Source organism: Biomphalaria glabrata, chromosome 13 (genome assembly GCF_947242115.1).
Source record: "Biomphalaria glabrata chromosome 13, xgBioGlab47.1, whole genome shotgun sequence".
Taxonomy (NCBI): Eukaryota; Metazoa; Mollusca; class Gastropoda; family Planorbidae; genus Biomphalaria; species Biomphalaria glabrata.
In genome coordinates this window covers 37,344,439-37,370,485 of record NC_074723.1, presented here as the reverse complement: position 1 = coordinate 37,370,485, position 26,047 = coordinate 37,344,439, and the positions used below count along the sequence as shown (strand labels likewise).

The window sequence follows — 26,047 nt, the reverse complement described above, 5'->3', positions numbered from 1 at the left end:
ATAGTGATACAACATTTTTATCAACTTCCGTTTTTATTATATTTCCAAATATTATCACATTCTAACTTTATTATTTCTTCGAATTTTAGGTTGCACTGTAAATATTTGAGGAAAATAAATGTAAATATATAATAAAAAGTAAACAAAAAAAATCAAAGACCAGTAGGCCTATGACTATTTGTAATGAAAAACCATTTTATTTTAGATCTAGATGCCATAGTCATCTAGCAGCCGTTGCAAGTTGATCGAAATCAAGCACGATGGAAACTAGGGTGAAGTGGGATTATTAATTAAATGTATGTCCGTCCTACAGAAGGATCCGAGGCATTACATTCAAAGACCAATAATAGAATATGCATCCTCTGTTTGGGACCCCTCAACTCAAGAAAACATTAAGAAACTGGAACAGACACAAAATAGAGCAGTGAGATTCATAATAAACGAATATTCACATTTGACTAGAGTAACGTAACACCTTTAGTAAAATCACTAAATTTAGAAAGCCTTCAGGACAGAAGGCTCAAAAGTAAAGTAGCAATCATACATAAAACACTGAACCATAATCTTCAAATACAAAAACAAAATTTAATAAAATACTCTGAAAGACACAAAGATAAAGGCACACTCCTCGTCCCATATGCTAGGACAACTTTGTACAAATACTCCTTCTTCCCTAGTGCTATTAGAGCATGGAATGGGTTGCCTGAGCTAGCCAGGAAAACCAGCGACTTGGCAGAATTTAAGTCATTGGTTAATATGCATGACTAAATGCATGACGCGTAGGATGTAATCATCTTCTTGTTTGAAGTAACGTCTGTATTATATAAGATAAGATAAAGACCGCATCACAAATCAGGAGATTAGAGATAGGGTTACTGCAGCGATCGGACCCCATGGTGACCTGCTAACTATTGTAAAAAAAAAAACGCAAGCTTAAAATCTATGGCCATATTACAATAAATTATACGGGGCTCGCAAAGACCTTCCTTCAATGAACAGTACCAGGAAAAAGAAGAAGAGGCAGAGAAAGCGATGGAAATAAAAAAAAGACAACATAAAAGAATGAAAGAGGTTTTAAACAAGGCAAAAGACAGTGAGGCATGGAGAAAGACGGTCGACAAGTCATGCTTGGTGCACCAATAACGGTCTAACAGACTAAGGGATAGGTAAAAGGTACAGTCGGACTCGAGTAGGCCTAAAGTTAAAAACAACATTATTGTCTCAAGACACCACTGTTGTTTTTTTTATTATTGAATGTTGATTACAGTTTCTTGTTAACAAGGCTAAGGAAGTTGAAAACAAGAGAAAGTTCAGGATTCGAATCTGCATCTTCGTGGATACGAGTCTAACGACACTATAAAAACGTACGTAAATATATAGTTTGCTCTCCAGGGTAAATGGCGTTGTGAATGTTCCAACGTTTACGCTATCTTTATGAGATTCACCAAGGTTCTTGAATCAGTTGAACCAAACTGGCTATAGGAAATAAGTAATTTTACTGCATCGTCCCTTCATTGGTAGAGGATTCCAGCAATTAGTATTCTCTTTCCCTAATTGAGTAAAATTTTTAGGGATCTTGCCACGAAACAATCCAATGATATAGACTCTAGTGCATATTTAAGACTAAGACTGCTTTATTGATCCTTATGGACATTTGTTGTGATTACAACGACTCTTTTCTCATATTAAGACAACACAACAGAAAAATACACATAAATACAACAGACACAGCATAGGGAGTTCATTCAGCGACTACACTCACGTATCTTGGCGCTTTTCGTGTTCCCTGATCAAAATGAGTGGCGGTGATAGAGTCTGACCGAGTGAGGTACGAACGACTTTTTGTACCGCTCTGTTCTGATGGAGCGGGTGGCCGTTGTCTTCCAAGATTTTTTCGATTTTTCTTAGGCACTTTTATTCAAAAAGTTCCTTTAAATTTGGTAATGTTGTGAGTGTAATTTTTTAAGCTTTTTTAAAATGATGTTTTCTAGACGTCGCAACAGTTTAGAAGAGGCGTTGTCTTGCCAACAAGCTATTCCGTATGTTAGCAGATTTTGTATAGTTGCGCCGTAAAAAGTCTCAAGGATCTTCTTGTTTAGTTTAAAGCTATTGAGTTTGTATAGAAAAATAGAGTCGCTGGGCTGTTTTCTTTGTCAGAGGTCCAAGGTGGTCTTCCCATGAAAGCTTGTTGTTGATGATAACGCCTAGATATTTATATGCCTTTACTTGTTCTATAAATGTAGTGTTTATTTGCAGTTCACGTATACTTGTTTTTTCTTTCTAAAATCTATTAGAAGTTCTTTAGTTTTTGTGACATTCAGTTCTAGAAAGTTGTCGGTGCACGTATTAAAGTATTATTTGACTGGACACGCTTTCTTCGAGTCAATTTTCGCAGCAGTGAAATATATATAATATATGTATAATACACTATAAGTGACTAATTTATAAACTCATCCTTATGTTATAGATTCACACGAGTTAAGTTCACGCTAATGCAACTTTTACAGGAATATAAACCATATGTCAAAATTGCTTAGTCTACGTAGAGGATTGTAAATCACCAGAAGCATGGAATATTGATATAATTTTATAATAAAGATAAATAGGCCTATAGCTTATATATAGCGCTACTTTCCTACTTATAGCATGCTCAGAGCGCTTTGTCCAATCTCATTTGTGGACCAGTGTGTGTGTGTGTGTGGGGGGGGGGGTTCCGTGCTGCTAGGCAACTCTGCCCGAGTCGGGTGTCGAACCTCGAGCCCCCTTCTAGGTAGCCAAGTTCAAGCGCACTTAGCCTCTCGACCATAACAGATTTATGTGATTCCATTATTGCGAGAGTGTGATATTATGTGTTTAGTATTACACATTGAAGTTCTTTTATTAAATGTAAATTGGTAAATGAATATAATAGGCCTACCAATCACATTTACGGTAATTATTGTCATTTAAAGAGGCGACCGCTACTGAACTCTGAATGAATCGTAACGAAAGTATTAGCTAGCGGCTAGAGCTAGATCTCTAGATCTCGAATCTAATTCGCCGGCCCTTATTGAATCATCCAGTATTGTCCACTGTTGACAGATTTATTTTAATTTGTGATTGTTCCAAAAATAGACACATCCACGTGACTACTATTCCTACGTCTTTTAGTTGACCTTTAAACTATGACCTATAATAAAACAAAAACTTTTATGTTATTAAAATATATCAATATATTGCATATATCAACGCAAAATAATATTTTATCTAAGCTTATTTTCAATTAACTTTAGTTTTTTGTATAAATTTACTTTAGTTGCAAATAAACAACAGAAATACTTTTTCAAGAATTCTTAAATGAAGATATTTTCTATTGGCTTATCCAGAAAAATACTGCCACAAGTTCAGAAAATTAACCAATGAACATTTTTCTAGCAAAGGAGTTTACATTTGCGTAGGGATATAGCAACGTAGCAATATTCTTCATCATATTCTCACCTTTCCTGTTCGTGGTTGGTAAGTAATGAAACCTAACAGTTTTAATAGATTCTTGTAATGTTTTTGCTAACAACTAATTATTGTAAACATTACTTTTAGATGAAATATTCAGCCACAGTGGGGACTAGAGAAGCGATACCGATTTTTTAGGACGGACTTTTACGGACACAGTACATGTAAGTATACGTAAACTAAACCTCATGAAAAGTATGGAAGCAGCCATGTTATAGAATAACATTATGTTCTAGGGTAGCGTAGGCCTATCCTATTGTTAGTATGTACTATAGTCTATATTTACAACGATAAATCTGTGTACGTGTTAAATGTATATAAGGGGGAAAAAGTGATAATAAGTCTTTTGTCTCAAAGTAAGCTTTTCAATTAAAAAACTTGTTGTTCTTGCTAGACAAACAAGTGATAATCATGATATGATGATTCATTTATGCTTGCATTGGTCCTGGGCCTGCACAGGCCCTACCCTAGAGTGTCATAGGCCTAGAGCTAGAAAGTGACTTTGTCCCAAACTATAAATTTTAGATTAACCCAGGCTAAACTGAGACTTTTAGATATTATTTAAGAAGTTGCCTAATTTTGCAGGCTTAACAACATACATGTTAAAAGTCAAGATCATCTCTAGAACTTAGAGTAGATATAATGTTGAGATTAATTAAATGTGCGTCTAGACCCTACATAAAAAAATATCAGCCATTTTAAAGAAAAGTGTGATTCATGAATCAATAAAACAAATATTCAGTTCTCTTGATTAGGTATGTTATAGAATATGGCCACGCCCCCTTTATATGTCGATAATGACTAATGAGCTGTACAAATACAATGCGACCACCAATAGATCATTTGACATACTTTTGAGTGGCACACTTTTGTAGAGTCTGCATCAGCTTTTCCTTAGACACTTCATTATTGGCTAGTGTAATAGGTATCACTTTCTCTTGTAGGGGATCTGTTCCACTTTTGCATTAATCCAAAACAATCTTTTATCTTTTTTTTTTGAGTTTGACCATAAAATGAAAGGCTCTTAATGTTTTCTGTAATAATTGTGCTAATTAAATTGGGCAATTCCTTTAGTTTATATGTCTTAATTATTATAGGGTCTGTTTTGAACAGCTTTATAAGTGATTAGCAATGTACTTTATTTTTATCTCTAGTAGAGTTTGTGCATTTTCTGAAATGCTTTTATGTAAAGAAAACCCAATTAGCGTTAAAGTGATCTCCTCAGTTAAGTCAAATTCTTAAAACCTATTATCCCAATTACAAACACACTCTGAAAAAAAGATAGTAAAGAAGGCAGCTTCCTCTTTGAAATGAAAACATCTTGTTTGCTTGTATATTTATATATATTGTGTAACCATTAAACCAAACTCACTCAACTTGTGGACATTTCATAATGGACAGAATAACTGTTAGAACAGCCTGGTCTTACTTTTCTTACTAGGTCTAGTAACGGCGGACACCATCCTTTTATCCTTTATATATATTTATATATATGGTGGGAAATCTTTTTCTCAAGTTCTTTTTAAAAATGTAGGTTTTATTAGATAAAGTTTGTCATTTTGAAAATTTTATGAAACTGCTTACATTAAAACTAGAATATTTTTTTAACCACAGGTCATAGGGCAATAATCTATATATTGATTATCTTTAGAAAGCAATGATTTACTAGCAAACTGTTTTTTAAGTTTTGAAAAAATAAATTACATACTTAAACTCAAGACTGTTTCCTCACTTATTTTGAGAGTTATTTCCCAGAATCCAGCAGCGATTAAAGAAAATTTGCAAAGTAGAGATCCTATTATTTTTTGTAAATTTTTTTTAAGGATTTTGTAACACCCCTCCTCACACATAACACTTTCCCTATTCCCTTAATAACCTTACCCACACTGGTTTGTACAGGTACTGTACATGTTCCTTTTAAAACAGTCCTTCGTTAATGTTCATAAATACCAAAAAAAAAAAAAAACTTGTATTTTTTTTTATGATGAGCTTTAAGTGTAAATTTTTTATATATATTTTGTTAATGTAAAAGTACGAAATATATAAATTACTGTACAACATGATGAAATCAGAAAGAAAATGGTAAAACCAGTGAAATAGCAGAAATACATCAGTAAATATTTTGCTTCATAATAATTGAAAACAGAGAAACGGCTAGTTAGCAGATATTAAATCCCAAAGTAGATAGAGACCACTTTAATACTAGAACATTGAATTATAGTATGCTATAGGCTGCTATAGTGTTGTACTTGATGAGTTCAGAAAAGAGATTAGGCCAAAGCACTATGTGTATGTATTGAAACACACTATACAATCCTTTTTTTTGTTTTTTTAAACTAAATACATATATATAAATAATATATATATAAATATATTATGTATATGTTTGCGCTAACATTTAGATGATGTTTTCTCTTTTAGCTGTACTGTTCGACTTGGCAAGTCTACATAAACCTGCAACTTCTTAACCATGGCATCCAATACTAATGGTGATGGCGCAACATCCAGCAAGGTGGACCTTCAGGCATTTGAGCCTGAGTTCCCAACCTATGACAATGCTTTCCCTAAGTTGCCACCCAATGATGCTCGTTCTGAACAACCGATTGCACCATCTATTGCTCCTGGGGGAGCATGGCAGCCAAAATTCTTGACACGTCAGTCTAAATGTACCCAGGTATTTGTTTTTTTTTACTTATTTCAGTGATGTGAATTTTTTTAATTTAAACATTTCCTTAGACTCATTTTTATTTCCAAAAAATATTCAAATTTTATTTTGTTGCAACAAAAGAAGTAAGGGTTTTCATACCCATTTTATTTCATGGAAAAATATTTAAAATTATTATAGAAGATTGAAAACTAAAACTAATATTGCTATTTTATTTTTATACACACATAGGGTCAATTTAGTTTTCCTGTCTTGTACAGTAATTTTAGTTTTTGTTTAGATGTGAATTCAGAAAATGTAAAACAAAAACAAAACTAGATCTTATTTATTCATCATCATCATCAAACTCCATTAGAGTGAGGGCTTGAGAGGCTCAAATCCTCTCTTGCAAAAGCCCTGGACAGAAAACCTGCTTATCTTATTTATTAGATTAGTTTATTTTGTATTGAAATGTTTATATCTTTCTGTAAGGGGAAAAAATTTGAATTACCAAGAGATTTAAAAGAATTCTAAATTGATACCACCCTTTTGATTTCTAATTTAAAAATAAGATTATTAAGTATATAATTAATTTCATAATTAGGATTCACCCCTTTTTGTAAGTAAAAGTATTTTAGAAAAGTGAAACTACACTCATCATCAAAATATTGAATATAAATTCAAAACCCTTAAATGTGGGGTGCTTTGAAAGCAAAGTAAACAATATTGCCAATTGTCTCGCTATTCACATTGCTAGTCGTATTCATGATTTGCCACTAGCATCAATGTAAAGAAGGCTTGACATCATTGAACAAATATGCTTTTATTTTGTCTGATTTATCCTTTTTTTTTTTTTTTCTAAACTGTCCAGGTTTTCACTGTTCCATTGGAAGAGCGCAAGTTCAAAGAAATGAATGAACGTCAATTCGGAGAAGAAAGTGAACAAATGAAGATATGCAAGGAAATAATGCAAAAGACTGGTAACATAATTATTGGTCTTATGTTTGTGATTCTCCTTCTCCACCTTAGAATAATTCATGTTTCAACTCAATTCAGAGCTTTCTTAAAGGTTTTCTTAAAATCTTAAAATAGTTCATGCTTTTACTCAGCTCAAAGCTGTTTTAGGTTTTCCGACTCTCTAGTTATAATACTGATTTCTGAGTTGAAAATTATGTAATGTTCAAATGAAACAGTTTTGGGCCTTTATGTTTTCTATCAGAGCTCAGAATATGTATAGCAAGTGCTAAAGTATATACCAACAAAAAAAAAAGATGCTAGAAGAAAACATTTTGTCCTCTAGTATCTATAGAGATTCCCTTTTTTTTTTAAATGCGAAAAAGCTTGATTTATGAAAGTTGAAATGGCATTCATTTTTTTAGACTTGAACAAGTTATGTGGTCAACATCATTTTTTGCAAAATTGTTTAAACTTAAAAAGGTTATAGAAATTTGATTGTTCAAACAAGGGGGAAAAAAAAAAAGTAAAGTTCCCCTTTCAGACCTTGTAGGGCAGATGATGAAAAGGTCATCTGTTTCTGTGGCCTACGGTAAATGAGGGTGTCATGTGATCAGCACAACGACCAATCGCCTTTTACTTTTCTCCAACTAATGTCAGGTACCCATTAGAGCTGGGTGGACTCAGAGGCGCCAAAAAATCCAGGAAAAAAAAATCCCAGTCTTCACCAGGATTTGAACCTGGGACCCCCGGTTTGGAAGTCAAGCGCTTTATTGTTCAGCCACTGCGGCTCTGTTCAAACATGATTGTGTGTTAATTTTTTTTTTTTTTTTGAAAATTCCAGTGTTAATTTGAAAAGTATATTAAATAGTTTGTATTATCCCTTCGATTCAAAACATCATTTTGGGCATAAAGTAATTTACAAATAGAAAACTAAAATCCAGATGATACTATTCTAAACTTCAAATACATAATTTGATCTGAAGATTAGATTAAATGAATCACTTATTTTTGCAGGCAGATTTAAAACAATTTATCAAATAGTGTAAATATATATTTTTCATTGCAATTATAACCAATGACCTCAACAGTTGACCAATTTGATTTCAGGGGTTTCAATCGAATTAAGTTTGGCTAGAGATCAAAGCATGACAGTTGTGATTAACGGACGTCAGGATGCTGTAATGAAGGCTCGGCGTGAAGTTGTCAATAGACTTCAAACTCAGGTTTGTGCTTTTTTATTTTAAAAAAAAAATTTTTAAACAAAAGTTGAAAACTTTATCCTTAGTTTATATATCTTTTTTTTTTTTGTGTTCAGGCCAGCACGGTGCTTAACATCCCTCGGGAATATCACCGCTTCATTCTTGGCAAGAGTGGCAAGAAGCTGCAGGAAATCGAGCTGGCTACTGCGACAAAGATCTTTCTCCCTCGTGCTGATGACAAGTCTAACCCTAATGAGATAAAAATCGTTGGTTCGAAGGAGGGGATCGATAAGGCAAGACATGAAATTGAGGCAATCCATGAGGAACAGGTTAGTCATTAGTCTAAGTTAAAGTCAAACATGAATGGAAGAAAACATAATAACTTGCTTATTTCAAACAAAAAGAAAGCTTATTCAATAGTAAAAAGCAATTTTGTTTATGAATAATCAGAGAGATGCAATAATAGGAAAAGAATAATATAGAAAAGAATACAACTTTTGGTTAATTGAGCCACATTGTAATTTCTCTTTATTTTGTTGAAAGCTATCTTTTGCTATTGATTATTGAAAACTCAATTTCTTCTCAGGCCAAACTAGCGTTTGAAAGGCTTCCTATTCCCAAAGTGTACCACCCATTTGTGTGTGGCCCAAACAAGGAAAATGTGAACAGACTGATGGAAGAAACTGGGGCCAAGATCAGTGTGTCCCCGCACAAGGATGAGATTGTAGTATCTGGAGAGAAAGATGGTGTTCTCAAATGTAAACAAAATATGATGGCAATCTATGAAGAAAAGGTAACCATACATTTCCAATGAATTACTTTTGTGTCACTACAATAGAAATCATGTAGATTTTTTATTATTCAATTGATAGAATTGATTTAAGAACTTCAAGATCTCATAACCAAACCGGTTGAAACATTATTGGACAGTTTTAAAAGAATAACACTAATTGTTTTTATTAACCATTTAAAAAAAAATATTTTTGTCATAATTATTTATATCTTATAAGTTTTTGATAGCATTAAAGTTTCTACAGAAAATTAAAATTATACTTTTTAACATCATATTAAACTTGTTTTCATTCTTTTTACAAATAATGAACATTTTGATGTGCAATTAAGGAACATGACTTCAAATAAATTATTCAAATTCTTTGAACCATTGGTTAATTCAATAAAAAAATATATATAACAGACTGAAATAAATATAAATTTTGTATGTCGTACAGAGGTTCATAAGCTTTATTTAAAAACTGGCTGCAACTTCACTTTTAGTTTCATTTCTACATGAACAAGATATCAGTAGGCGTGGACAGCAATTCATAGTTCTAATTCCATACATCCTATTTTGACCCAGTACTACTGCTTCAAAACTTTGTGATTCTAATTACTGTTAGGGAGTCACACACTTTTGGTCACAAACTTTATGATTCTAATTACTGTAAGGAGTCACATAAAAATTTTCTGATTCTACTTACTTTTTACTTTCCTTACTAATTTTAATTCTACTTATTGTAAGGAGACACATGCATAAGGTCACAAACTTTGTGATTATAATTACTTATTGTAAGAAGTCACATACATATATATTCCTTTTTAAGGTAACAGTTTTGTGCACTAATTTACAGTCCCTCCCATGTAATTCTGGTAAGCTCAGCCTTTGCAATATTTCTGATTAAATGTTAGTCTGAAATACCATTCTGTTTGAATTTCTTTTGTGCAGAAAAGAAAATGCCAGACAGTCTCAGTGGAGGTAAAAAAGTCACAACACAAGTATGTGGTAGGTCCTCGCCATGCCCACATTCAAGAAATACTGGCCACCACTGGAGTCTCTGTGGAAGTACCAGATTTAAACTCACCTTCTGAAACCATCACGCTCAGAGGTGAACAGGAGAAACTGGGTCAGGCTCTGACAGAGGTTTATAGCAAGGTCAGCAGAAGATTTACTTTGACATAATCTAAATATTGGGTTAAAAAACAATGAGATGCTTGAGGTCTAGAATAATAATAATGAATAATATTAAAGATGTCACTTAATAGCTTTTTTGAAACATGCCACAGCTCAGTTTTTAAGCACTGAGTTATATGTGGCAAAATACTTATGGTCTGTGCATTCAATCATAAAATAATATTAACAAAAAATCAACACGTTTATAAACATGTTTATTGCTTAGAGGACTAAATCTTTTTTGTTAACAAGTTTTCAAAACCAAGATACATTGTTTTGTTAGTGTAATGTTTAATGCTGAGTGTGTGCTTTACATTTTTTCTCACTGACAAAGTTTTATTCTAAATGTAAAAAACATATTTTTATGTTGATTTGTATATGGTTCAAGGATTATCTAAAGCGATTGAAAACATTATGCTTGTCCCCTCATTGTAGGCCAACAGTGTAGTGTTCTCTGATGTGGTTGCTCCAGCTTGGCTACACAGGTTCATCATTGGAAGGAAAGGAAGCAATATTAAAGAGATCACAGAAAACTTTCCAAGTGTATGTATTTTATATTTACTTACTCTGAAGAGTTCTCAAAGATAATCTCATTCAAATGTCATGACTACATCATTGTTATTGGTCAATAGTTAATTTGGACAGGTTACATTTCTTGATAATTCTGAAATGGCAATCACAGATTCAGACGGGTTATATTTCTTAATAATAATGATATGGCTATCACAGAATCAGGTTTATGTTTAAAAATCTTTTTGGCCTCTGTTTCTTTCATCTTCAAATCCTTATCTTTTTCGATTGTCAGTCAAATATGTTTGTCATAGAATGACATTCAAATAAGAACACATTCATTGAAACTATTTGTAAACAAAAAAATTTTAAACTATTTCTGTACATTTATAACTTGCGATTTTATCTAATTTTTAGATGTCCTTAAGAAAAATGCCAATCATTAAGAGAACAGGAACATTTTTTAAAGTTGTTCTACGTTTTATCGGTACCCAATAATATGAAAAAACACAGAGCTGGACATTTTTATCCATTTTCATTTCAAAAGGTGGATTCCAATGTGTATATTAAATTGTATGAAATGGACTGATTTTAGGTATAGATATTCAAGTGCAGAACAATATCACTACCTTTTAGCAATTGTGACTTCTTTTTTCCGAAAAATCATTATCACTACATTTCGGTATAACTTGTAACCCCATTTTTGAATAGCTATTGTCAATATATTTTGTAGGGCTTATTTTTATTGTCACCTTTTCACAGTAGTAATCCCTATCTGGAAAAGTATAGATCAATGATATATTATATTGGAATAAAGCTATTTCTCTTTTGGTATTTCCAGGTTCATATTGAATTTACTGAAGGCCAAGATAAGATCACTATCGAAGGACCACCAGATGAGGTCACTAAAGTTGTTGAGAAACTAAATGCCTTTGTGAAAGATTTGGTGAGAATGTCATTTTAAGCTTTTGCTTGATTAGCTGACTTTAAGCCATTTTTTTTTTTAAATTTTTTATTCTGATTTTTAACTTATAGCAATTAAAAAACTAAATTATGGACTTGTGCATATATTTTGTGATGTTGTTTTTTTTAGGTCAAACGCATGGATTTTGCTGAAATTCAAGTAGATCAGAAATTCCACAAACATATTATAGGGAAAAGTGGTGCAAACAGTAAGTGTTTACTATAGTTCTTAAGTTACCATGTGCATCTGTGCCTGTTAACCTGGACTTGATTTAGGATTAACCCTGGTTCAACTTTGGTCATTGAAACTTGTTTCATTTTGCTTTCTTTGTGCATCTTATAAAATTTTCAAAACTGAAAATACAATGGTATGATAGGATTTGAACCTAAGTCCCTTTATTGCGGAAGGCAAGCTCTCCACCGCCCAGCCACTTCTCTAATGAATATTAAAGAAGACTTTGACAAGTAATGTTACCATTAACAAATGGTATGATACTTCCTTAGTCATAGTTGGAAAAATTGACTTAGCAATGTAAGAACAATGTGTATATGAAGAAAAATTCAATGTCTTTAAAAAAAACTTTTAGTTTTAGCGTTTTTATCTTTGTTAACCCATGAAGCTAGTAAACAGACTTTCTGTGGCATCTGGGGATTTTTGCTTATGTGTCTGGGTCTTATAAACACTACATAGTGAATACCAATTTGTTTGTAATGCTCTTTCTAATTTTTTTGTAATTGTTTGCAGTTAGTAAAATTAAACAAGAAACTGGTGTCTCTATTAGAATCCCATCTGATGGTGACAATAGTAACATTATTAGGATAGAGGGAGATCCACAAGGTGTGAAGATAGCTAAAGAACAATTGTTAGAAATGGCTAATAGGATGGTAAGTATGTAGAGACCTAGCTATTAGTTTGATAAGGCCTACCTAATGTATAGATTTTTGTAGATGATGAGTGATGTGTACGAAATCTAAATGTTCACAAATTTTCAAAAATATTTTTGTTGTGTAATTCTTTACATTTTAGGAAAATGAAAAAACTAGAGATATCATCATCGAGCATAGATTTCATCGCCAGATCATTGGAGCAAAAGGGGAGAGCATTAGGGAAATTAGGGACAAGTTTAACCAGGTTCAGATCACATTCCCTGACCAGGGCAAGAAAAGTGATGTAGTCACATTACGTGGACCAAAAAATGATGTGGACAAAGCTTTTAAACATTTGCAGACATTGGTTAAGGATTTGGTGAGTTTTCCAACTTTTTAATTTTTTTTTCTCCATGTGTAAGAGAATCCGAAAGGATTAGTTTTTCCTTAATTTGACAGATGTGGACTCTCATCTGATTTGACCCTTGACTTTTGTTGTAACGATGCTGCTACAGTTCGCTTATCCAAATCCCTCCACTTTTCCTGGTAGTTCTTCTTAGCAGGAATTTAAGAGAGGTTGGTCCATTCTTTTTGCTTTGTCCAGTCAGTTTTCTTTGGACAAAATAAATGAATAGACCAGCCTCTCTCTAGATATCCTACTAAGAAGGATGACCTATGACAGTGAGTCATGTCTTACATTATGACGAACCGGCCCAGCTTTCATCTCTTCACTGTACTGAGAGGTTTCTCCTTTTGCCAGCCAGTGTTGACTTGTAACAGTACAAACTCGTTTGTCTTTTTTTTTCCCCTGGTGTCTGATCACCAGCATTTTTCTGTAGCCCTATATTAAACATCTTTGACATTTATTTTTGATTTTATTTCATATAATCTAAATTCACTAGATAGAAACTGGTTTAATGTTAATGTTGGATAAAAAAACCCCAGTGAACTTTTAAGTGTAAACATAATAGCCATGATGGAAAAAGAGAATAATATATAGAGGACTAACATAAGATAAACAAAAAGAAAAAACAACTACTGGCAATTCTATAAAAATTTTAGTCAAAATTATTAGTTACTAATAAAAATTAGCAGTTTGAAGATAGCTAGATGCCTTAGACGCAAACACATTGCCAGTTAAAATCAGCTGAGGATGCCTCATGGGTTAAAGTGAACATAATTTATCAAATGGCTTTAATGATTTTTATTTCTGATTAATTTATTTTGAATCTTGTGTATTTCCAGGTTGAAAACAATTATCAAGCTCAGGTGCACATTTTTAAAGATTTCCATAAGAATATCATTGGCAAAGGTGGAAATACAATCAAGAAGGTAAGGATTTTCATTTCTTGATTAGCCAAGATTATAGCTAAGTATTCTCCATTCGGTTGTAGATTTCAGCTACTAATAATTTTATTATGTAAAAATACAGGATACGTTTCTTTATATTTATCTCTACACACTTATAAACTAGAACAGCCTTACAACTAAAGCATATTTTTAGTTTGTTTGTAGCTAATGAAAGCCTCGTGGCCCAAATGTCCTTTGTTTCTACTTAATCTGGCTGGGCTAACTTTATGTATGTTTATTGTATTTTTATGAACTGTTAGATGAGGGTTTAAATCCTATATAGCAGCAAATAAGAAAATATCAACAAAATGACATAAATCAAAAAAAAAAAAGAAAGAAATAGGAAAATACAACCAATAAGTGTGTGAACCTTTCTTCTGTAGAGAGAAGTAATGAAATCAAACATAAATATGTGAGCCTAGCTACTAAAGAGAGAAAGAATGGAATCAGACAAAATAAATAACTAGTACAGTAATGATGAATTGTTAAAAGCACCAATGTAACAAAAAAATGTGTTGCCATCATAAATGTGATTATATGTTCTGAGTAGCCAATTAATAATGGCCAACGAGAACTCATTTATCATGAGTGTTCTTAAGTAAATTGAGAATACTGGTTAACAAAATGATTTTTTTTTTTAAAGAAATCCTTGACAACTTTTAATGGACAATTAGTACTGTTGGGACTATTATATATTATGAAATATGTTCTATATCAACTTCCTCAATTTATTTTATTCTATTTTTTTTTTCAGATCCGGGAAGAAACAGATACAAAAATTGACCTTCCTAGTGAAATAAGTGAAAGTGATGTTATAACCATCACAGGAAAGAAAGCCAATGTAGAGAAGGCACAGGCCAAGATAGAGGCAATCCAGAAAGAAATGGTAAGAACCAATGCGTACATATTTTCAATAAGTTTTACAAGGAGTCCAATTTTACAATAATTCTTAATAGGCTACTGGTCTTCTACATACACTGTACTGATGTGTAAGAATCAATTACTAGGTAGCTACACTTTGTTGTTAGCTGAGTGGTTAAGTGCTTGGCTTTCAACCCTGGGGTTCTGGTTTCAAATCTCAGTGAAGACAGGGATTTTGAATTTCTGGATTTTCAGGGTGCCCCTGATTCCTTTAACTCTAATAGGTATCTAACTTTAGTGTGAAAGCAAAGGCCATTAGTTGTGCTAGTCATTGACACACTGCTCGTTAACCGTTGGCCAAAGAAACAGATGAGCTAATTATCATCTGCCCTATAGATTGCAAGATCTGAAAGGGAAACTTTGCTACTTACTATTACACTTTGTCATTAGTGCATCTATGTGCACTTGAACCTGAGTGAACTTATCACCCTAAAGCTCTGATATTCTTTTGCTACATTTACAATGTTTCATGACAAGATTTTTATGATAGTCAAAATATTGAAACTTAGGTAAGATATCCTTTTAATTTAATACTAATCTATCGCAGTGTCATCATAAATTCATGAAATTAATGCATACTGTAGTATGTATGTTTAGAATGCATGAAAGCTGAAAATCATGTTTTGCCTTTTTAGGTCAATTTTTCTTTTGCTTTCTGACAATTTTTTATTTTATATCCTTGAAAGTTTAGTAGAGTATCTTGATTTATCATAAATAGATTTTTCTTGATATGTATTCTTTTAAAGTACTGTAAACCCATGGTGATCTGGTCCAGTATTCATTAGATTATCAAGAGTCAACTGTAGTTCTAGTCAAACATATGCAAACTAAATGGACACATTAATATCTCTCCTCTAGCATTTAAGACATTGGATTTGAAACATTTATCTACTCTGCATCTTTTACAGGGCAATATTAAAGAAATCATAATAGACATCCCGAACAAGCTGCACAATTCTCTGATTGGCACTAAAGGAAGATTTATTCGTTCCATAATGGAAGATTGTGGCGGTGTCATGATTCGCTTCCCACAGGAGGGAACTAAGAGTGACAAGGTGGTCATCCGAGGTCCAAGTGCCGATGTGGAGAATGCCAAACAGCAATTATTAGAGTTGGCCAATGAAAGAGTAGGTTTTCATTGTAAATTATAAATAAGTTGTATGCATGAACCACGCTTAGTACTAGTGTAGCAGATGAGGGAAATGATGGGTCTATATTATCCTGTTGTATCATTGCATATTTTCGTATTTCCATTTCCAGAAAGATTCCAGCTATACAGTTGAAGTGAAAGCTAAACCACAGTACCACAAATTTTTGATTGGCAGAGGTGGTGCCACAATTAGAAAAGTAATTACATTTTGAACACACTTTTATTTTGTCAAGTCATTACTCAAGACACCTCCAATAGACACTCTAATCACTGTGGGCAGTGTGTCTTTCTTGTCTTAGCATAGGTATTAGTGTATCATTTAAATTCACTGTTATCATTAAAAAAAAAATTCTAAATTCCTTCATATCCTTTCTTTCAAATTATATATATGCTTTATTGCTTAAATGTAACAAGTCATTGCCCTTACCAATTTATTTGGTTTTATAGGTGAGAGAAAACACTGGCGTACGTATTATATTTCCTGGACAAAATGACCCAGACCAAGAAACAATTTCTATAATTGGCAAAGAAGAAAATGTCCAGAAAGCTAAAGAAGAGTTGGAGAAATTAATCAAGAGTCTTGTGAGTTTGATTTTATTTTTTCACTAAGAAAAGCACTAAGTCTAAAATCCTTCTTACAACTGCAATAGGAGTGCCAAACACGTTATCAAATCAAGTAACTTTTATTTCATATCTTTATTTTTTTTTTATTTTTTTTTTTTAACCTTTTTCACAGTTTCTAAGTGTCCCTGTCAAAGTTAGACAAAATAAATCACAAATTTAGGCGCCTAATATTTAATTTAAGGCTAACACTTCATTTCTCTCGACTTCCATCTGTATTCAGTTTCTCTCTGTTGCTTAATCCCACCCCCCTCCTCCCTGGTTCATCCTCCTGTCTTCACTCCCCCCTCCACTTCCCTTGTTTCTGCATCCAGTGCATTATCAAATTAGTTTCAACATTTTTTTTGTTCTTAAAAGAAATTACCCGGTCCTGGACACAAACTCTTGGTAATGAGCCATTGATTGGTTTCTAAACAAAGCTTGATTAATGCAACCCACAATTTTGAAATGATACAGTTTATATCTATTTTCATTTTGCATTCAGCTTAGTTTCTTTAAAAAAAATAAATGTTTTTTTTTTGTATGTCTCTGTTAGGGAAATCTCTTGCGTTCATGCTAGCTCTTTGTTACATTCATGTCTCCAGCTAAAAGTGCTGTGTAAAATGTAATTTCACTGTGGTCCTTACCATATTTGTAATAGGTGTGATAGCTATTTAGGGTCTTCTAAAGCGAGGCCTTTTGTATGTTATGTTCTTTTTAAAAATACAAATATGTCGCATATTTATTGATTATTTTAAAATAAATAAAACTACGTTTTATTAAGGAATTTCAAGTAGTAGATATTAGTGGAGAACTTGCCCTTGTTTTAAAGCTATTTTTAAATTTAGATAAATAATATCCACAAAGGAACCTATTGTTTCTTCTTTAAAGTTACTTAATCATAATAATGTTAAGTATGCATTACTTTAATCATAGGTTTTGTTCTCTAGACATAAATGTTAATTTTAAGTTAATCTTAGTTTCTTCGATACAAACAAATATATGGGTAATCAAAACTCTCCTTTCAGTAAGTCTTTCAGTAAGGGCTAAAGCCCAATACAGACCTTATTAAAAGGAAAAGAGTTTGTGGAGAGCGTCACAAACCTATTTATTGCCGTTCTAGGGTGGCTGTGGAGGTGCGTCTATGGGCTAGACTGCTGGCGGACTTGCAATGGTCCAATCACTTTCAGACAGGAAGAAAACTTGCTACAGTGATTGATATACTTTGTTTACACTGCCAGACAACACTCTCAATAATGACATTCTCCATGGTGCATTTGGGCGCAATCATTTAGCTGAGCTCTAGAAGGTCTTCACTGCTCAAAATGGTGCGACCTAATTTCAGTTAGGGTTTCATAACATTGCCAAATCTTTAGACAGAAATGAAACAGGCTTTATTTATACCCCCCTTCCCTAGAAGACATTTTGAAGACCCGTTGAGTATGAGATAGGGAAACTTATTTCTCTTCCCCTACAAGAAGTAAAGCCAAAGAAATTTATCAATAATACTACAAGTCTGTATAAAAAAATAGGCTATTGCTGCATCTATTGGGAGGGATTGAGACAAAAAACGTGAGCGAACCATGGCAAGTTTTGTGCCACAGAAATGACAATAAGAGAATAAGACTAAGTAATGGGTAATTCTTTTAATTTTAGACGTTACAAATACAATTACATTTCTGACTTGTGATAGAATCTATGTTGATATGCTTATTGCAATGAAAAATTATTTTTGTTAATTTTCAGGACAACATTGTGGAGGGTGAGGTTCATGTCGACCCCAAACATCACCGCAATTTCGTTGCACGCCGCGGCGAAGTCTTAAGACAAATAGCTGAAGATTATGGTGGTGTGATTGTAAGTTTCCCTCGTAGTGGAGTTAACAGTGATAGAGTTGTGATCAAGGGAGCTAAAGAATGTGTGGAGGCAGCCAAAAAGAAAATTCTGGAAATTGTGGAGGACCTGGTATGTTATATAAAAATGTATAAACGCAAAGATGTTTTTGTAGCACTACTTTTACACATCAACATCAGCTATGCACAAGGGCATGGTGGCTGAGTGGTAAAGTACTTGGTTTTCAAGCTGAGGAGTCTTCGGTTTGAATCTCAGCAAAGAATGGGATTTTGAATTTCTTATTTTTAGGATGCCTCTAATGGATAGCTGACATTAGTTGGGGAAAGTAAAGGTGTTTTTTTTGTGTCATGGAAGCAGATGATCTTTACATCATCTGCATAAAGATCATCTGCCCTATAGATTGCAAGAAAGGGGTAGGCCTACTTATCTTTAACTTACTATAGATATTTTCACAAGTCCTTCAGCAGAAAACAAACTGTTCTTAAAAGAATACATGTATGAATACAAGTATCTAGATTAGCGTTTGACTAAGTCTTAGAAGAAATATAATATTGTTTGTTGTCAAAAATGTTACAAAGTTTTTCATCATTAGAAGTTAAACATACCAAACTGTGGAAAGGTTATTAAAACTGGGCTTGTGTTTGAACTCCAGGAGTCTCAAGTAACAGTGGAGTGTGTGATAGCTCAAGCAGATCATAGAACTGTCATGGGCAGTGGTGGAGCCAATGTCCGAGAGATTACCAGACAGTATGATGTGGGCATCAAGTTCCCGGATAAGCCAGCTCTACCCAATGGAAGTGAGTCTTATTTCATAGCCCAGTTACGGTTTAAAGTCAGCTACAATTGTACTCAAAGAGAATAGTATGAACTAGTTAGGTTTTTTATTGGTTTTTTATTTTTTCAGTAAAGGAAAGAGATAAAACATTTTCTTTCCATTAAATTCTAAATAATAATGCAAAAGAAAAACAACAACAGCACATTAACAAATATTTTTAAAAGACATGACAGTGATGACTGTAATACTTTGGTGGGTAATGAATAAAATAATTGTCAGAAAAACAAAATATAAATATTATTTGAATGTCATGAATAGATTTTATTTCTTGACTTTTTTGTGTTCAAACTGACATATTTACAAACACTTATAGAACCAATAGTTTGTATCTTCCATGAAGAATCAGGCATAATTAGTTTCCTTTTTCTTTATTTTATTTTTATTTTACTGTTTGAGGTGAAATAGTTTTTCTTCCTTAAAAGGGTTTTGTTTTGGCCTCTCGTTAGAGTATACAGCTTTGAAGGATGTGGTCTGTTTTCTAGTCCACAAACTTTTAGCTTCTGAAATATATCTAGTCTCATTCTGTGGTTCTAAGGTGAAAAATTCTGTGTTGGTCATGTCAGGATAGCTTATAATCGGCATAGTTTTTCCTGTAATTTGGATGAGAGCTGGTTCATTTCTAGTTTATTCTACACTTGTATCATTTTCTTTAATTCTTTTGGGTAGAGAGGAATTTTCTTACTCTCATCTTTGGCCAGTTTGTCTGCATTTGTTTCCGTTACACCATTGGTGTAAACTTTCATTTTTGCAAGTCTACCTTTTTTTTTTTTTTTTTTTTTTTTTAATTGCAAAGAAGCGACTTATGATTTTCCAGATGCAGAAGGTTTGAATATTTTGCGAAACAATGAACACCCTGAAAACATTTTGATTACAAAACATATTTTGGTTTAGTGAAGACACATAAGACTTAGGCATAGTCCAGTAGAGATTTTGAAAATTGAGTTATATTCTCTTTCATCACTAATTTTTATGAGCTAAATTTGTTAGTCCTAAACTGCAGTTTGTTCTACATTCAAGTATGCTTAATGTAATATATCATGCCATGCAGATTCACCAGATGAGCCACTGGTCAATGGAGAGGCTGAAGAAAATACCAATGGTCCTCGTAAGAGTGATATCATTATCATCACTGGCAAACCAGACAATTGTCAGAGTGCTAAGCAGGCTTTGTTGGTAAGTCTCATGATTCCATTCTATTGTAAAAAAAAATAAAAAAAATTATTTCAATGTTATACAAAGCTATATTCCCAAAAAGTGTTAATAAATTATATTTTGAGGGATAATCCACCTAACATGGCATACAGTAACTTTCCATTCACCGCAGCTCAAATTTGAAGTTTAGATGATACAAAATTTGAAATAGGCGACCTTTTGTTTTAGAACATTTAGAAATGCGATAAGCTAATTAATAAACCTCACCACTAGGCTTTGTCTTTAAGATTGAAAGTTGAACAAATTGCAGAATTTTTCATGGCTACTTTCACGACATCTTTGTTAATAAAACACCAAATATTTTCATCATCCTTTGAATCTTGCCCAATATCAATTCTTGTTTTAAGGACCTGGTACCAGTTATAGAGGAGGTCAATGTCCCCTATGAGCTCCATAAGTTCATCATTGGTCAGCGAGGCAGGGATGTCAGGAAGTTGATGCAGGACTTTGATGTCAACATTTCTATACCTGCAGCCGAGGAGCACAGTGATGTGGTCAAGGTGCGAGGCCCACCAGTTAATGTGTCCAAGGCTAGGGCTGCCATTTTGGAAAGAGTCAATCAGTTGGAGCAGGAGCGCGAAGACAGGGTCAGTTGCTCTTTAACTTTTGATCATAAGCTATCTGTTATAGATCTTTAGATATTGATCAGATGACACTTATAAACCATTATTGTTATGACTGAAGAGGGCCACTTGAGTCAGGTGATCGTTATATGAACATGAAAGTAATTATCCTATTTTTGTTAGCTCTTATCATTGTAAACTTTGCACTCTATTCCAGGAGTTGAAGAGTTTTAAATTAACTGTTGAGGTGGATGAAAAATACCATCCCAAGATTATTGGACGCAAAGGAAATATTATTTCCGTCATTCGAAAGAACCATGATGTGAATATTCAATTTCCAGAGAAAGGAAGTGAGAACCCGAGTCTGATCACCATCACAGGTTACCAGCAAAATGCTGAGGCAGCTAGAGAGGAGATTCTGAAAATTGTGAAAGATTATGTAAGTACATTTGGCTTCAAACAGAATATTAAAACTGAAAATCAATTTATTAAGAGTGATTATATTTAAAGTTATTGCTAGAAGTGACACTGATATGTATGTTATTATTATATTTAAATTTATTGTTAGAAGTGACACTATGATATGTTGATATGTATGATATGATTATATTTAAAGTTATTGCTAGAAGTGACAGTGATATGTAGATATGTATGATATGATTATATTTAAAGTTATTGCTAGAAGTGACACTGTGATATGTAGATATGCATGATATGAAAATGCTAGAAGTACAGCAGTTGATAAAATGCTATCTGTTCATTCAGGAGGACATGTATGTGGAAGAGGTGCCTATTGATGCCCGTGTTCATCCTCGTATCATTGGAACTCGTGGAAGAGGAATCAATAAACTGATGGAAGATTTTGAAGTGGAGATACGCTTTCCTCGACCCAATGATGCAGACCCAAACCTTGTGACCATCACAGGAGCAGAAGATAATGTCTTGGACTGTAAAGATTACTTGTTGAACATGGAGGAAGAATATGTGAGTTTGTTATACCACTGGGAAGATTTGTATATTAGTATTAGTAGCTATCAATCCCTGTGATATATAGAAGTTCATTTGAGTTTAGACTAAAACTATTATGTGTATATAATATTTTTACAGAAATAAATATAAAACACTGAATCAACTCATAACCTTATATTATTTTTTACATACAAGGTTTTATTGTAATAAAACACCACTGATATGTAACACACACAACACAACAGACTACAGTATGAATGCAAATATGATTATAAAAACTAGCGCAAACACGAGTAACACAGAAGTTAAAGTTTCAGGATTACTCCCAACTGCCTCAGTTGTTTTTGTTCTATACAGACTGAAAATAAACAAAGTTATCTTTCTTGTCATGAAAGATATTACAATCAGTAGCTCTCCCATAGTTCTCTTGAAAAGTCTATATCATCCTTGCATTGAATACTCAGTTGGGCCTAGTGTAATTGTGTAGTATTCTGTATAAGAAAGCATATGGCTAATCCCTACATTTCAAATTGGATAGAGGCAAGTCTGAAAGATGCAGATTACATTTTACCTCGCTGCAAAAGGGGGGGGGGCACTGTGAAAGAAAATTTTTAACTGTGAAAGATAGTAACCAGTGGGGCAGTTACTCATCCTGCTCTGGGCTTATTCAGCCTCCTCCTGGAAGGTTCTTGTCAGAGCTCATCTTGTTCTCCCAGACTGCTCTGGAGCCACTTTTCCTCTTCCGGCCTTTTCATTCACATGCCTAATTTTTACTTTAAAAAAATAAATTTCAGTTATTTACATAATCAACGCTGTTTTTGTTTGTCTACTTTTTTGTTTAGTTGCAAGACTACGTTGACAAGCAGAGAGCCCCGAGTAAAAGTGCTTCAGAACCTGCTCCTCCAAGGGAACCAACTCTTGGGTTTGTTGTGAAGGATGCTCCTTGGGACCGGGCCCCGGACACAGCCAGCCAAGAGGAGTTCCCAAGTTTTGGTGCTGTTGTGGCCCCCAGAGGCAAATCCTGGGGTCCCATGAAAAAGTAATTCCACCCCAAAGGTTGTCACCATGACTTTGAGAATGCAAATATTGAAATCTTTGCCTTTATTTTTTGTGTTTAGCTCTCCATCTTTCCCCCCCTTCTCATTTTACCCCGACCAACCAATTAATTTCATTTGTGTTTAGTTTTTCTTGAATGTGAAGTCCTTGGTCACAGTGATTGATAAGACTTAGGTACTAAGCCATCTGTCATATTGTTTTCTTTGTGACTTGTGGAGTTCCATTAAAAATTGTTATTGTTTCAAATTTAACACACAATTACAGGGAAATAATTCACAATTTGTAATCAGTTTATGTACAAGTTATGTTTCTTTGATGGTGTCATGGGCATGTTAAACTAGTTGATGTTTGATAGAGCGCGGTCGTTACGAAAGAGTGTTTCTTTTAAAGATTCAAACACTCTGGTACGTGTCTCACTGTAGATTGATTCTTTGTTTGATCTTTGAAGGATGCAATTGGTGCGTTTCAGTTTGGAGAGTTTGTCGTTTTTTTTTTTTTTATTGCAATTTTATTTCAGTTTCCTTATACGAGATTTGTAGAAATTTTCTTTTTTGCTAGTTCAGTGATGACTTAATAAGTTCACACGTCTGCAGGGCTGATTTGGCAGCTAGTTGGCTGTCCACGTCCAATGAAAACCCTTTTGTTCAGAAGTTAGTTGTATAGACACCTCCAAGAAGCCATTCCATGATTGTTTTAATGTTGGCTTAGTTTGGGGAAAAAATGCTTGAAAGAATTTTATGCCTTGCAATTTTTTTTTAAAGTATAAAATAAGAGTTAAAACCGTTATACATGTGCATGTAGAATTGTTAACTCTTTTGAGTTGTATTGTCCCACATAAGAGTTTGAGGTAAGGCCAATCATTGCATGTGTGTGTGTGTGTAGTCAACTAGCTAAAATCGTTTTCTTCCTCATTTAGATAATTGATTGAAGATAAACCAAAGCTGTTTACACCTTTTTAGCAAAGTTATTTTTAGAACCTTTGGTGTATTTACAAGTGAGCAGTGTTTCAAGGTGATTGTCATTCTTGTTACAAGGCCTCTGCATTCTAATAATTTGTCCAAAGATATCATTTTGGCCAGTTTAAAAACAGATTATTCTATGGCTGTACAGGAAAAGTGAAAGTAATGGTCAGTTGAAGCGAGAATCAGTTCTAAGCATCCAGTGTCTCTGTAGTGGAAGAGTTTGTTGTTTTTTTTTTCAAATAGTTTACAAAGAATTGTATTCTTAGTGTAGTCAATGGTAAGTCAGAGACTACAGTGCGAGACACTGGGAGCTGTCTTTGTGCAGTTCAAATATACTGACTTGTCCAAAGCATTTTTTAAAAACTGCAATTGAATGTTTTCAATTGCCCTTTTTTTTTTTTTTTGTTGTTTAGAAAATATGCAATGTATCTCCACCACACCCATTACCTGTTGAAGTTATTTATATGTTCACCATCATCAAGACTTATCCAACTTATTTTTTTTTTTTTTTTTTTTTTTTTCACATTTAGTTTTTATGATGACCTGATGTTTTGGTTTAATATAGGCTCAACATTTTCTGTGCAAACTTCTAATTGACATTGATAATATCTCCCCACCCCTTTATTTTAGGCTTGTTTTTTTTTTTCTATTAATCTATGTTGATCTGGTACTGAATGCAAGACTTGTGGCTATCCATTTAGCTTTTATTAAACCTGATGTATGGTTAGCCATGTATAGTAAACCTGATTTGTGGCTTATCGTGTAGTCTACACAAGCCATATTGACTACTAAAGAATTGAAAGGTGGTCGACTACATGTAGCATTATGCAGAAGTTTCCTTATAATGAGATGACTACCATATGATATGGTTCATTACGATACTAGCTTCCAGTACTTTGTTTTTGATACAGTCTCTCTCTCTCTCTTTTGCATGTACAGTGATCACGCTAATTATATTCACATAAACTTTGATTAATTCTCCGAGTCTCAAACCAATGCATTTATTCCATGTCACGAGTTCCAATGTTTTGTGAGGGAGAGGGTGCAGGGGGTATGAAACTCAATGAACACCATTTGATATACTTACTGGTGTGTTCGGTCCCTGGGACTGACACCTACACACAATACTTTTTTTTTTTTCACCCTGTTATCTGGTCATCAATAAATAAACTGTTTGTACATGTGCTGTGATCTAGAATGTTCTAACCACCATCATTGTTTCAAATGTGTCTGTCACTTATCTATATATATAATTATTTTTTCTTCAAGTCTTTCTTGTGTTTTCATGTCATGTCTTGGGTGTTGGGTTTATCTCAAGGAAATGTCTGGGTTTAAGTCTCAACTTTTTTTTTTTTTTTAAATTGTATGTGATAGACATGTCTTGTTTTAAAACCCAATTGGATCAGGCCTACCTTGTAGGCTAAAATATCTTGTTATAGATATTAATTACATGAATGATTTTTTTTTTATGCGAATAAGTGTAAGCATACAAGTATAGAACATAAAAATATTTCTGGTCCAAAATGTTCTGTTCCACTATTGTACATAAGTGACATCCTTGTTTGTCTAGTGCTCGTTTTGCACTGCTTTAGGTGATTACCCCCCTTCCCCCTTGTGCCTGGCCATGTCCAGGTGTTATCTCCCTTGTTGTTGAGGGGATGTAATGTTCTTTTAAACTATAAAGAATGAATATAAAAATATTATATTTTATTGCTGGTGTTGCATACATTGGCTCAAAGAAAATAAATGTCATTTTAAAATGTATATAAACCGAGTTGTTGCTTGTTTGCATAAAGATGAGCTGTGTCCAAAAAAATAAATAAATATGACCCCATTTAATAGTGTGGCCTTCAACTTTGGTTAAACTGTAGTAGTTTCATTCAATAGCAACGTTTCCATGTGACTAGAGAGCCCTATCCTGGAGAAACACCACACACACACACATATATATATATATAGTTCGTCCATCATGGTTCGATGTTGACCACATTTGTCATC

General features: G+C 33.4%; 1 protein-coding gene across 1 annotated transcript; it reads left to right on the top strand.

The window, feature by feature from the left end:
* The first annotated feature begins 3,416 nt into the window (after positions 1–3,416).
* LOC106080309 (vigilin-like) lies at positions 3,417–25,819 on the top strand. Its single transcript, XM_056007502.1, has 25 exons — positions 3,417–3,495; positions 3,577–3,653; positions 5,911–6,163; positions 7,005–7,113; positions 8,198–8,313; positions 8,406–8,618; positions 8,876–9,082; positions 10,013–10,219; positions 10,673–10,780; positions 11,589–11,693; positions 11,841–11,919; positions 12,456–12,595; positions 12,738–12,956; positions 13,823–13,909; positions 14,682–14,813; positions 15,757–15,975; positions 16,109–16,195; positions 16,446–16,580; positions 18,345–18,563; positions 19,105–19,249; positions 20,336–20,460; positions 20,847–21,086; positions 21,280–21,501; positions 21,828–22,046; positions 22,874–25,819. The coding sequence occupies exons 3-25, from the start codon at positions 5,960–5,962 to the stop codon at positions 23,072–23,074; spliced, it is 3,738 nt and encodes a 1,245-aa protein (XP_055863477.1). The 5' UTR covers positions 3,417–3,495; positions 3,577–3,653; positions 5,911–5,959; the 3' UTR covers positions 23,075–25,819.
* Positions 25,820–26,047: the final 228 nt, after the last annotated feature.

Excerpts from the sequence above, each read along its gene's own strand:
- LOC106080309 (XM_056007502.1), top strand. The coding sequence starts at position 5,960 with ATGGCATCCAATACTAATGGTGATGGCGCAACATCCAGCAAGGTGGAC. Across the intron at positions 7,114-8,197 it reads GGAAATAATGCAAAAGACTG|GGGTTTCAATCGAATTAAGT; the intron begins GTAACATAATTA and ends ATTTGATTTCAG. Across the intron at positions 12,596-12,737 it reads TAGAAATGGCTAATAGGATG|GAAAATGAAAAAACTAGAGA; the intron begins GTAAGTATGTAG and ends TTTACATTTTAG.